This window comes from Elephantulus edwardii, unplaced genomic scaffold (assembly GCF_000299155.1).
Source record: "Elephantulus edwardii isolate Elephantulus edwardi_28Jun2011 unplaced genomic scaffold, EleEdw1.0 scaffold00025, whole genome shotgun sequence".
NCBI classification, from domain to species: Eukaryota; Metazoa; Chordata; class Mammalia; order Macroscelidea; family Macroscelididae; genus Elephantulus; species Elephantulus edwardii.
In genome coordinates, this window is record NW_006399775.1 from 17,805,981 (window position 1) to 17,818,050 (window position 12,070).

Below are 12,070 nucleotides of genomic sequence, written 5' to 3' on the forward strand. Positions count from 1 at the left end.
GCCTCAGACTCTGGGAAAGGTAATGGTGGTCTTCTTAGTGGGGATCAGAGTTCACCAGAGGGCCTTTCTAGGGGAGGAGAGGGAGCGGAGGCACAGCTCTGAGGGAGAGGGAAAGTCCAGCTGTCACACAGAGCCACCCTTATGTTAGGGTGTTGGGACCCCAGTGCAGGAGGGCCCACCAGCAGCTCTGCCTTACTATCTGATCTAGGACCAGTGAGTTGTTGAGTGAATGGTTATGAAGACACAGGAAAGGTGGCCAATGAGTACTAACGTTGTGTGCACATATGTATGTGTTTGTATATTTATTTCTAAGTAGGTGGATATTTATAAATATAAGAATTAATATGTTGTTAATTTTAGAATATAAGCTATGAACCTCTCCCCAGGGTCCAAGCATGTATCATTTCAAGGGATATTCCTTTTACCAAGGCTCTAAGCATAAGGACCCCTGATACCATGGATTACTAATCATAGCCACTATTGGGTATATACTAAGTGCCAAGTTAAGTTAGTCCTTCAATTATCTTATTTAACATTCACAAAAATCTTACCAGAAAGGTTGCATTACTTCCATTTTACAGATGAAGGATCTTGCTCAAGGATTTGTATTTACTCAGGTGTGCGTTCTGACCTCTCTGGGTGGCTGTGAATGTTTGTCAACTTTTTACAAGTTACAGAACATGGAACATTGTATATGGTACATTGAGTCATGTAGGTGAGGCTGTTCACATCACCTCTGCAACTGGCAAGGGTTTGCTGGCCATCTCAGATCTCTGCTGGACAAATGGAAAGCCCTCTATGTGGACACATGCACATGTGTGGCTGGTGTTGTAAAGTGTGGATGAGCAAGAGGTTACACAAGTATACAATGACATTAACTGGGAAGCGAGAAGATGTGGGGCATTTACGGGTGGGACATTCATGGGATGGACATCCAATGAAAAAACTGGCCCCTGCCAGTTATCACCCCAGCTCACTTGTTTGTTCCCACAAACTGGCTTTTTCAGTTGTAAAACAGATCCATAACTATCAGAATTTCAAAACTACCTGATGTTGGGATGCAGGCAGAGATTTTTACCCCCACTTTATGTAGTTTGTAGCAAGTTGCATGTTAACCCAAAGGCTAGTGGTTCATATCCAGCAGCTGCTTTTCAGGCCTCTGTTATAACTTACAGCCTCACGAACTCTAAGGAGGATTGCTATGAGTCAGAACTGACTCACCGGCAGTGAGCTGGAGATATAAATAGAAAAAAGAAAATAAAAAAATAAAAAATAAATATATAAACACAATCTAAGACACATAGCTGTTGAGGGAACAAAAACCAAGACTCGTGCCAGAGTTCTCTGCATTAGACCCATTCTCTGCCATTTTGAGCTTTCTTCATGATCTGCCTGCCTTATGGCTGCAGCCTTTAAAGAACTGTTTCAGGTATTTCCTTGGGTACTTTTTCCTCTCCCAACTCAAATGAAAATGCCAACCTCAACCCTGCTGGCCTCTCCTCATGTGGCTCCCTGGGTCATCTTTCAGAAGGTCTTCTTGAATGAAGCTGGGTAGTGAGGGGATTGAGTTCAAGTCCTGTTCCAGCACTTTAGAACTGCAAGGCCTGGAGCATGCCATTTCACTTCTCTGGGTTTGTTTCTTTACCAAGTAATAGTAAAAGTAACACCTAGCATCCACAGACTCTTAAAAGTTTTAAAAGCATTTATACATCAACTATCTAATGAATTCACCTATTCTATTTTCCAGATGAAAAAACTGGGATCTCAAGGAGTAAAATGAATCCAAGGTTATTAAATGGCAGGGAAAGATGTGAATCCTGTTCTAACTAGGCTCCTCTATCACGGGGGATTTTTCTGTGCTCCTTAGAGAATTCTTCAGCCTGGGTTAGAAAAGGGAGATGGGGATATCAACGCTGGGTGGAAAACCCACTTTGACCAAACAAACTGCTCCAAAGACTATAACAATTCTAGATCACATTGCTACACACTCTGACAGAACTCATGGAGGCAGCGTGGCATAGACAAAAATCCAGGCTGTTGGCCTGTTTGGGCATTGATGTCTGTATGACCTGACAACTTGCTGCACCATCTGCTTCAACTACCCTGTTAGCAAAATGCAGAGGTGAAATGAGGTGAGTTGCCTCAGCTCTGATATCCTCATTCTTCCAGTGCTGCAGCACTGCCAGTTTCCTTGTAGCAACATCAGCGCTGAATGTTTCTTCTCTTGACGCTAGGCTGTGATAGTACCTTAGCTGTTTGGATTTATACTGAGCTGGCTTTTTAATATCGTCTGCACTCCACAGGTCACTCTACAAGACAGAAGGCAGACTTTGTGACAAGGACATGGGGCAGTTTGGAGACACTGATGAGGCCAGAAAAACCTGGACTACAGCTGGAAAAGAAGGCAACTCGGTTCTCTGGGACGCTTCCCCCACCTCCCTTTGAGCACCACTTCATGGACTCAAGTTGCTGGTTCACCTTTAGGATGCTTCTTGCTATTAACTACTCTCCTTGCTCCTCTTACCACCCTGGGGCTCTGGTCAGTGGATCATGAGGGACCACAGTTACTTCTTTAGTGTGGTAAGATTGCACAGGAATGTCAACATCTGACCAAAGGTCACCTCCCTCCTCTTGGCAGTTAACTGCTGTGTGATATTGGACAAGTTATTTAACCCATTAAAGTCTGTAATTTCCTCAACCATAAAGTAAGGTTCACTTCACCTACCTCATAAGATTGTTAGGAAAATGAAACAAGAAAAGCACCTGGTATGCAGGAGCTATTATTACAGGCTGATATTTCTTATATATCTTCTCTAACCCTTGCTTTTATTCTCCAGAACTAGACAGTAGCAATCCCTTGGAATGAACAGTTCACCCTCTTGTACCTGCTAACCCCTAATGAGGCCAAGCACGGGTAAACTGTAAGCTTATATTGCAGTAGCAATAAAATAAAAAATACCCAACCAATTATACTGTGTTACTGGGTCATCTTTATCACTTGTTGTGACAAGATTCCACTTATCCCAAGTGATATTCAAGAGAAGATAAACAGAATACATTTATTTGCCAGGAACTATCTGTTAAAGATTCATAATGCCAGCTAACTAGAAATAATATAAAACATAACAAGAAGATTATTTCATTAATCTCCAAAATGTAATTATATGACTTCAGAAATGAAACTTTTTGGTTTGGCAGTTAGATTTGTTACCTATGATGTATAACCTCCTTCCAGCTATGTGGGGTTTTTTGTACACCAAGCTCCAGTATAGACAATATTAGCTATTGAGCCAATTTGTCCCAGGATTATCCCTTAGATCTTCTCAGATCCCTTTGTAATATCAGGACTCCTAACATCTCTAACTTGAGTCTCTTCCTTCCAGTCTGTTCTGTTGCAGAATAAGCTCAGAAATACAAATAGGGTCATGTCACTTTGATGTAAAATTCTTATCATTCCACGAACCTTACAGAAATAAGTCATGATTATCCTGCACTGTAGAAAAAAAAATCTTTACAATCTGGAATGCTTTATAATCAGACTAGAGTAAGAAAAGGAAGTTCTGGTGGCTTAGTGATAAGGAGTTGTGTAGCCAATCCAAAGGTATGTGGTTCAGAGCCACCAGCTGCTGTGCAAGAGACAGAGATCTCCTCCCGTGCAATTTATTGCCTCTGAAATCCCTCTGGAAGGTCAGTTCTGAGTTGGGTTTTTTTTTCTGACTCAATAGTACACAAAAACAGAGTAAGAGTAGGAAAACGTTTCCTCCAAAGGGCCAAATACCAAATACTTTAGGTCTTTGTCATAGCTACTAAGCTCTGCTGTTGTACCATGCTGTGAAGTTCTTGCTATGTGCTGTCCAGTTGGGACTAACTCATAGTTGACTCTCCAGTGGGTTTTAACAGGCTGTAAATAAATCATCCAGAAGGAGATTTCCCATCTTTCTCTCATGGATCAGAACCTTTGGGTTGGCTGTACCTTACTACTAAGGCACCAGAGCTCCCTTGGAACAGACATGAATAACATGTAAACAGATAAGCAAAGTTCCAATATGACTCTTTATGAAGTAGTGGCCTGTGAGCTGTAGTCTACTGTACTTTTAGCTAGAATTAAACTCAATTTTTAAATGTCAGTTATCGTCTTAAAGCTAGGTGAATGGTAAAAAGACAAATGGATAATTCTCTGAGAAACTATTTTTCTTGGAACAAAAAAGAGTCAAAGTACTCATGACGACTATTTTAATTAAAAGGTGTTAACTTATTGATCAACACAAACTTCATAGCATGGAAACATATTCCGTAAAACTCAGAAATAACAGGTTTCAGCGAAACTGGAGCATTCTTGAGACTTCAACGTACGGGATGAAATGGTTCAAGAATTTCTGAATAAGTTTTCTTATCTGGAAAAGGAAATACCATAACCATTAAACACTTAAATTGTTTTACAACTCAAATTTCCTAAAGAAAAATGATCACCCAATATTCTTATGGATAGAAGCTGTTAGAATCTTCCCACTTGCGGGACCTCAATCATGGCTTGCCAATGACTGCTTTATTTCGTTAAATGAAGAATAACTTTGGAAAATCTGTGGTGCATTCAGATGCCTGCCATGAGGGACAAGGTGATGTCAGAAGTATCCTGACTGAAGAAGTGATGAAAAACAATGAACAGAGTGAGGGAGAGGTCAGCTTGGACGGCCCAGGAGCTAATGTGCTCAAGCTCTCCATATTCCTGCTGCCAGGGTCTGTAGCTTTTGGCACATCTGCTGGTTGTTGTTACTATTATGTACCATTGAGTCGAATATGACTCATAATAGCAACCCTAACAATAACTCTGAGCCTTTCCCTAGTGGCTTAGTGGTAAGGAACTGCGCTGCCAATACAAAGATAATGATTCAAATCCACCAGGTACTCCACAGGAGAAAGATGGGCAATCACCTCCCATGCTATGGGTTGGTTCTAACTCAACAGTATACAACAATAATAATAACAATCTGCTAGTAAACTGCTATAATCTAAGCTCATGTGCTAAAGTACATTCCTACAGAGGAACTCTGTGAAAACACTAGGCAAAGAGTCTGAAACTGAAAACTAGCTCAATCACTGGAACTAATCTTACAAATCATTCTTTTCTAGATTTTTTCCAGTTCTAACATCCAATGGTTTCGAGACTTTCCCTATTCCCTGATTCTTCCTTTATTTATGGTTTTGTATTATTTTTTAAATTTCTCATTGGCTCAATTATAAAGATTATATATGTAACTGAAGACCATGACACTATAAGAATAATATAATTTTATAGTTATGACAGGACCTTAGCAATCAGTCCAGTAAAATTTATATTTTATATTATATATTACATGAATAAGAAAATAATAAGTTCAAAGTATTCCTCTTTTTATTCAATCTCAATCATTTAGTAAGAATCTGCCTTTCAAATATATAGACTGTGAAGGCTCTGGATATATATTTATCTCCATATGTATGGAATATATTAAAAAATATATATATTCCTATGACATTAAACTCCCAGCCTACAAAGAGCTGAATTATGTATACAGATACGTAATAAAGAGAAGATAATTGCATTACAATCACATTCACATAAGAATAAAGCTCAGTAGAGCACGCTGAGTGAGACCCTGTTTGTACCTACACCAACTCAGTGAAGCCTGAGTGAGATTTTGCTAGGTATAGAGTGGGAACAGGAGAAAGAGGAATAAGAGAAGACAGCATGTGAAAAATTATAGTGGACAGGCTCAGGACAAAGCAATTCCCAAGGAGAGAGTGAGTAATGGGAGATAAGGGAAGAAAGACAGGCAGGGCAGTTAGGCAGCATCCCATGCAAGTCAAGTCAGCTCTTATTTGTTATGTGCGTATGATGTGTATGTGGGCTCTGTGCTGGAAATTGGAGAAACAAAGATTGCATTACAATCTAGAGAGAGAAAAAGAATATACACACAAACTAAAGAGAAGTGCAGAAGGTTTCTACCAGAGACAAACCTGGGGAAACACACCATTGCTAAGGAGTACGTGTTTAATATTAGAAAATACAGGTTTTTATTTGTTCTATCCTTCAATTTTAAGCAGAGAAGTGATCAGATTTGCTTTCAGTAGGAACCAAGAAAGCAAAGGGAATCAGGAGACAAGTGCAATAGTGCCAGGAAGAGATTATCAGGGCCTGAACTAGGTTAGTAGTACTGGAATAGAAAAGAGAACTCAAAAACACATTTAAGCAGAACTGACAAAGGTTTGGTGACTAATGTAAAGTTAAAGACTTGAAGATGATTCTCTTAGGTTTCTGGCTTGAGTGTTCAGATAGACAGAACACAAAGTCTGTTGGGGAAAGCAGAAAAGGACAAGAATTTTGTTTGTTGTAACTGAGCACTATGGATGTACTCTGGTAGAAACTGGATATGGGAATACAAGAACATTCTAGTCTGTAGACAAGCTGTGTGTGATAAGAATACAAAATGTCCTTGAAGCCACAGGCATAGATAAGATAAAGGGGGGAATGGTATAGAGTAGGAAAGGTTTTCAACAATAATTTGAAATACCTTTTTCAGGGAAATCTTCTGGATGTGATTTTATATACGCAAACATATCATGGTCTCTCACAGCATACAAATATTCCTGGCGTTTCAAAACATAATATCCAACAAAAAAAAAGGAAGTAACATATAGAAGCTGGCGATGAAAACCTGAAATTCAAATGACAAATGTCAAAGACAGTAACCATCAATTAATGTGTATTAAGAACTCTATTTTTACATTTTATATTTAAGACACACAGCTCAAACCCACCATATGCTCCAGGAGAAAGATGGGCAATCCCCTCCCATGTGATTTATTGCCTCTGAAAATTTGCTAGAGATCAGCTATAAAGTCAGTTCTGCCTCACTGGCACACAAAAACATTTTTACATTTCAGATACATAATTTATTATTAGGGATGTTGGGGAGCTCTAGCGGCCGAGTGGCAGGAAGCTGCACTGCAATCCTGAGGGCACACAGTTTGAGCTCAGCAGATGCTCTGTGGAAAAGGATGGGCAGTCTCTTCCCGTGGGATTAACTGCCTCTGAAAACCTACCAGAGGGTCAGCAATGGCTTGGTTCCCACTCAATGGTACACAACATTCTTTTATTAAAAAAAAAACCAACAAAAAACAAATACAACCCAATACTTTTCTATATGGCAATGTCTTAAAAAAAATCCAGGCTGACCTTCAGAAAGTATCCACCATCTTCCTACAGAAAGTGACTGCCCAGTGTCGTCAAATTGTTTCTGACTGTAGTGACCCTCCCTGTAGGACTGAATAGAACTGCCCACAGGGATTCCAAGGCTGTAAATCTTTTCTGTAGCAGCCTGCCTCATCTTTTTTTTTCTGGAGGAGTGGCTTGCGAGTTAGAATAGCCAACCTTTAGACTAGCAGCCAAAGCCTTTAACCACTGTGCTACCAGAAGCTCTTTTCCTCCTAAAAGTTGGCAATTATGAAAAGTAACAGTCTACAAACAAAATTATGACCAAAAGGCAAGCTATTTGAATTCCCCAGTCACTGTGTAGAACTCAGATGTGGTAGTTTGATTCCAGGTGCTCTGGTGGCATAGCCTATAGTGTGCTATGCTGGTAACCAAAAGGCCGAGGGACTCAGATGTTTGAATCTCTGTGGGAAAAATGGGCAAGATTTCTCATAAAAATTTACAGCCTCAGAAACCTAATGGAGGTTCACAATGAATTGGAAACAACTCACCAGCAGTGGGTGAGCTGGGTATATGCCAGACAGGAGTCCTGACAGCACAGTGGCCAAGTGTTGGGCTGATAACTGAAAAGTCAGTGGTTTGAACCTATGAGTGTGGGAGAAAGATGGAACATTACATATTTGTTGTAAAATATAGGATTTCATAGGTTGTAAATGTTTACAGAACTAGAAGTCTATAGGAAAATTTCTACGGTGTCCTTTTAGGGTCACCATGAGTCAGACAATGGATTTGGTCTTTTAGGTATGCCAAACACTGAACTACATGAACACAACAAAAATTTAATAAATGCTCCAAGCATAATCATTTCAATAAAGCCCCTAAGACTTAAATTTCCAAAGCAACTTAGGGATGTCTGTGGAACTAGGAATACTGATCCCTAGCCCTGTGTTTTACATGTGATCTCATTTAGTTCTCAGAGTCACACAAACCAAACCCAAATCAATGTCCATAGAGTCCATTATGACTGACAGTGACCACATGAGACAGAACTTGTCCCATAGGGATTTCAAGTCTGTAGTCTTTATCGAAGTAGACAGCTACATCTTTCTTCCACAGAATGACTTATGGGTTTGAACTACCGGTCTTTTGGTCAGCAACTGAACACTTAACTATAGGCCTTGAGACACCAAAGGGGTATTACCTCCATTTTAAAGATAAGGCAACAAATTCACAGTGGTAGAGTGCATCTAAATTCCAAAATCAATCTCCATAATAGTCTATGTGTTTCCTACTGCCAAAGGGGCCCTTTAGAGTAGTGAGAGAAGATCTTCACCCTGAAACCCACAGCGTCCCTTTTCAGCAGGAAGTAGCTAAGAGAATACGCCATCCCCTTTTCCTTATGACTCAGGGTGAAGTCTCTCTCAGGGAGGAGTGATAGGGAATGGCAAAGGACACACCGACAAAGGAGATTAATCAGAACTGACTTTGACAAGCACTGTGGCAATTGGACAATTAAAACAGACATTCAGATGGCGGGGAAGAAGAACAAACTGGGGAGGAGGGTGGAGAGAATGGTGCGGCAATGAAGGAGTGAAAGCCCAGAATCCCTGTGAATGTTCATTGAAACTAATAAAATTTAATAATAATAAAAAAATTCACAGTGGTAAAATTACCAGAATCGAGAACTAGAAAAGTAGATAGTGTCAAACCTCAAAGCATGGGTTCTTAACCACTATATTCCAATTTCCCAGAATCAGTTTTTTTTAAAAGCAACAAAAAACAGCAACAACTCAACAATTTATTGTTATTAGTCAGAACAGACTCATAGCTGATCCACCAGTGGGTTTTCTGTGACTCTAAATCTAAGAGGAGGAGACTGCCTATCTATCTCCCAAGCAGTAGCTGGTGATTCGAAAGTCCTACCTTTGGGGTGGCAGCACCAGACAACAGTAAAAAGGAACCTGCTAAATAATAAATGATAGTAAGATTTCTGAATATACGATGGACTGCCAAAAGAATAATAGTAATCTGTTTTGGAAGAAGAGCAGCCAAGGCTCTCTGTACAAATAAAGACAGTGAAACTTCATCTCATATGCTTGCTGCATGTTGGTGAGATGTGGAGTCCTTGGAAGAGGTCCATGCTTGGAAAGGAAAGGGCTGGAGATAGGAAGACCTTCAATTAGACAGATTGACACACAGTAATTGCAACAGGGGGTTTATGCACAGATGAGACTGTGAGGGGGGTGCAGGATCAAGCCTTAACAGCACCCAACAACAAACAGAGATGAGGTGCTGCATGTCATGTTTCAGTCAGTCTTTATGTCTCTCAAGTCTCCCTCCTAATATATACCATGTAACACAATGTCTACCACAGAGAACAAATACATGGTAAATGTTCACACAGCAGCCAAAGAAAGGGAATTTTGCGTAGCATTTTGTGTGTCAGGGCTTTATAGAATCTTAATTTTTACAACAAATATGTAATTAGTCTCATTTTATAAACTGGGAAACTTCAGTTATGAGAGGCTTGGCCACACAACTTGCCAAGTGACACAGCCAGAAGCAGTGATAGAGAAGGGGTATTTAGTTTTAGAGAGGTCTTTTCAGTTCATCAAGAGGCAGGCTCAGGGAAATATGGAATAATAGTGTTCAAAAGTGAGGAAACACCATGTCTTTAGAGGGAGAAATGGGCAAGGAACATTCTTGTCCGTGGTTAAAGAACAGATCTCAGTATTATTTGAGCACTAAAAGTGCTGAGATCTGGTGGACAGGAGCCATGACATGTAGCTGGAAGGTCAAAAAGGTGCTTATAGGATGATTCCTAGATGTGTAACCGCTGCATTAGCTTTCTTCCTAGCTGAACTACCTGTACTTCCTATTTTCAAATCAATTTCAACTCACGGTGACCCCATTTGTTAAATGAGCAGATCTGCTCTATAGGGTTTTCTTGGCTACAATCTTTACATAAGCCGATTCCCAGGCCTTTCTTCCATGGTGCTGATGGGTGTGTCAGTAATGCCATCCCTGAGGCTGGCATATGAATGAAAGTCACTTGTACCATCCAGGGACCTTCCAACAGGACTCCTTCTTTCAATCCAAGCTTTACAGTGCTGATAAAGCTGGTCATTTAAAACAAAAGTCGAACAGCCATAATCTCCCAGATTTCAAAATCTGCCTATCTGGAGTACACTCATCAAATTGGCTCCGTTTACATAGGCCTTGACTTCCTCTGATGGAGTCCTGGTGGCAAAGTGGTTAAGTGCTTGGCAGGAGGTCAGTGATTGGGATAATTGGGATGGGAGTGTCGGAGACAGTGGGATTGGCACAGGACAGAGCAGAGTTTAGGGCTGTTGTGCACAGGGTCGCTATGAGTCACAGGCGACTCGAAGACACATAACAACAACAACAACAACCTACTCCTTAGGAGAAATGTGGCACTCTGCTATAAAGGCCTGGAAACTGTGGAATCAATTTGATCACAATGGGTTTTGGTTTTACCTCCTTCGTCTCTTCCCACTGGAAGCGCCTACTATCTACTTGATATATCAAAATTAAGGATGTTTTGCTGCCAACTCAAAGGCAGATGGTTCAAATCCACCAGCTACTCCTTGGGAAAAGATGGGTAACTTCTTCCCATGCAATTTACAGCCTCTGAAAACCCACTGGAAGGTCAGATAAGAATTAGTTCCAATTTGATAGCAATGCATAGAAGGGGCTTTTTTTTTTTTTTTTAGTTCGAAACCATTTCTTCCCAAGTGTCTTTCCTGTTCTTTGGGAATCCAGTCCTTCGCAGAGCTATTATCAGGATAATCAATCTCTAATTCTAATATTTGTGGTAGTACATACTTCCACACCAGCAGCAATATTATCTGGGAGTAACAATGAGTGAACAATGTAGAGTATCAGATCCTTTTCTTCCTGGACCTAATGAACCAGAACTTCCATTTTAACTAAAGCCAGGCTATTTCCATGCACATTTTAAGAAGCCCTAGTTACCTACATACTCTGAGTTCTAGAACCAGCTCCTATTTACTAAGGGCATGACCTCCAGCAAGCTGCATTAACCGCAAGGGTTCAGCTTTCTCAGAAGACAGCTCCTCATAGGATACTTGAGGATTAAACGCTGTTAACAGACGAAGACTGTCAGCGCCGCACAGAAAGGAGGGAAAGGTCATCTTTTGCTCTGTAAAATGAAGGGAGCAAGTGATCCAGTTCCGGATCCTTAGGACTTTGTGTGACCGTGCCTGACCAAAGCTCAGTTTCCCTACTACGCCAAACGTCACCACGGCCCGGGGTCCGACTCTGAAGCGCTTACAGGACACAGACGCCCATGGGAGGCAAGGAAAGGCACTTAGGCGGCATGGCCCCGGAAAGCGGAGCTGGGGCCGTTCCTTCGCCCGGCGAACCTGTTCTCCCGCCGACCCCGCCCGCGCAGCCCTCACCCGTGGACAGCACTGGCCTCCGCCGCAACGCGTTATCGAGCAGGCCGGCGCAGTAGCCCATGAAGCCTGTGTAGAGAAGCCGCGGGTCTGTCAGCTTGGGCGGCGGCAGGTTTCGGGCCTCGTCAGGTAGAAACTGTAAGGGCACTCGGCCCGGCCGTCCGCTCATCATAGTGAGGCCGTTCCCACTCGAGGCCTGGCCTCAGACCACCAGCGACAGGAAAAACCACGGCGACAACCTCGCCGGCCCGGCCTAGACTACAAAGCTCTCTGCTCCGCAGACCAGGCTGAAGGGCACTGCGCGGCCCGGCGCAACCTCCAAATGCTTCCCCAGCGGCTGCCACTGGAACTACGCATGCGAGGTTCCGCGCTGCTAAATGGCCTGCCACTTCCCGCCGGTGCTCTCTAATAATCCTATTGTTATTGTTATGTGCGGTCG

At 41.7% G+C, this 12,070-nt stretch overlaps 1 protein-coding gene across 1 annotated transcript; it reads right to left on the bottom strand.

The window, feature by feature from the left end:
* Nucleotides 1–4,344: 4,344 nt before the first annotated feature.
* On the bottom strand, nucleotides 4,345–11,803 carry NDUFC2 (NADH dehydrogenase (ubiquinone) 1, subcomplex unknown, 2, 14.5kDa). Its single transcript, XM_006882888.1, has 3 exons — nucleotides 11,635–11,803; nucleotides 6,552–6,695; nucleotides 4,345–4,394 (listed from the first exon to the last, which is right to left on the bottom strand). The coding sequence occupies exons 1-3, from the start codon at nucleotides 11,801–11,803 to the stop codon at nucleotides 4,345–4,347; spliced, it is 363 nt and encodes a 120-aa protein (XP_006882950.1).
* Nucleotides 11,804–12,070: the final 267 nt, after the last annotated feature.

Coding starts and splice junctions, on each gene's coding strand:
- NDUFC2 (XM_006882888.1), bottom strand. CDS start 11,803: ATGATGAGCGGACGGCCGGGCCGAGTGCCCTTACAGTTTCTACCTGAC. Junction 6,696..11,634: donor GAGGCCAGTGCTGTCCACGG/GTGAGGGCTGCG, acceptor TTTGAATTTCAG/GTTTTCATCGCCAGCTTCTA. Junction 4,395..6,551: donor AGAAGATTTCCCTGAAAAAG/GTATTTCAAATT, acceptor TTCCTTTTCCAG/ATAAGAAAACTTATTCAGAA.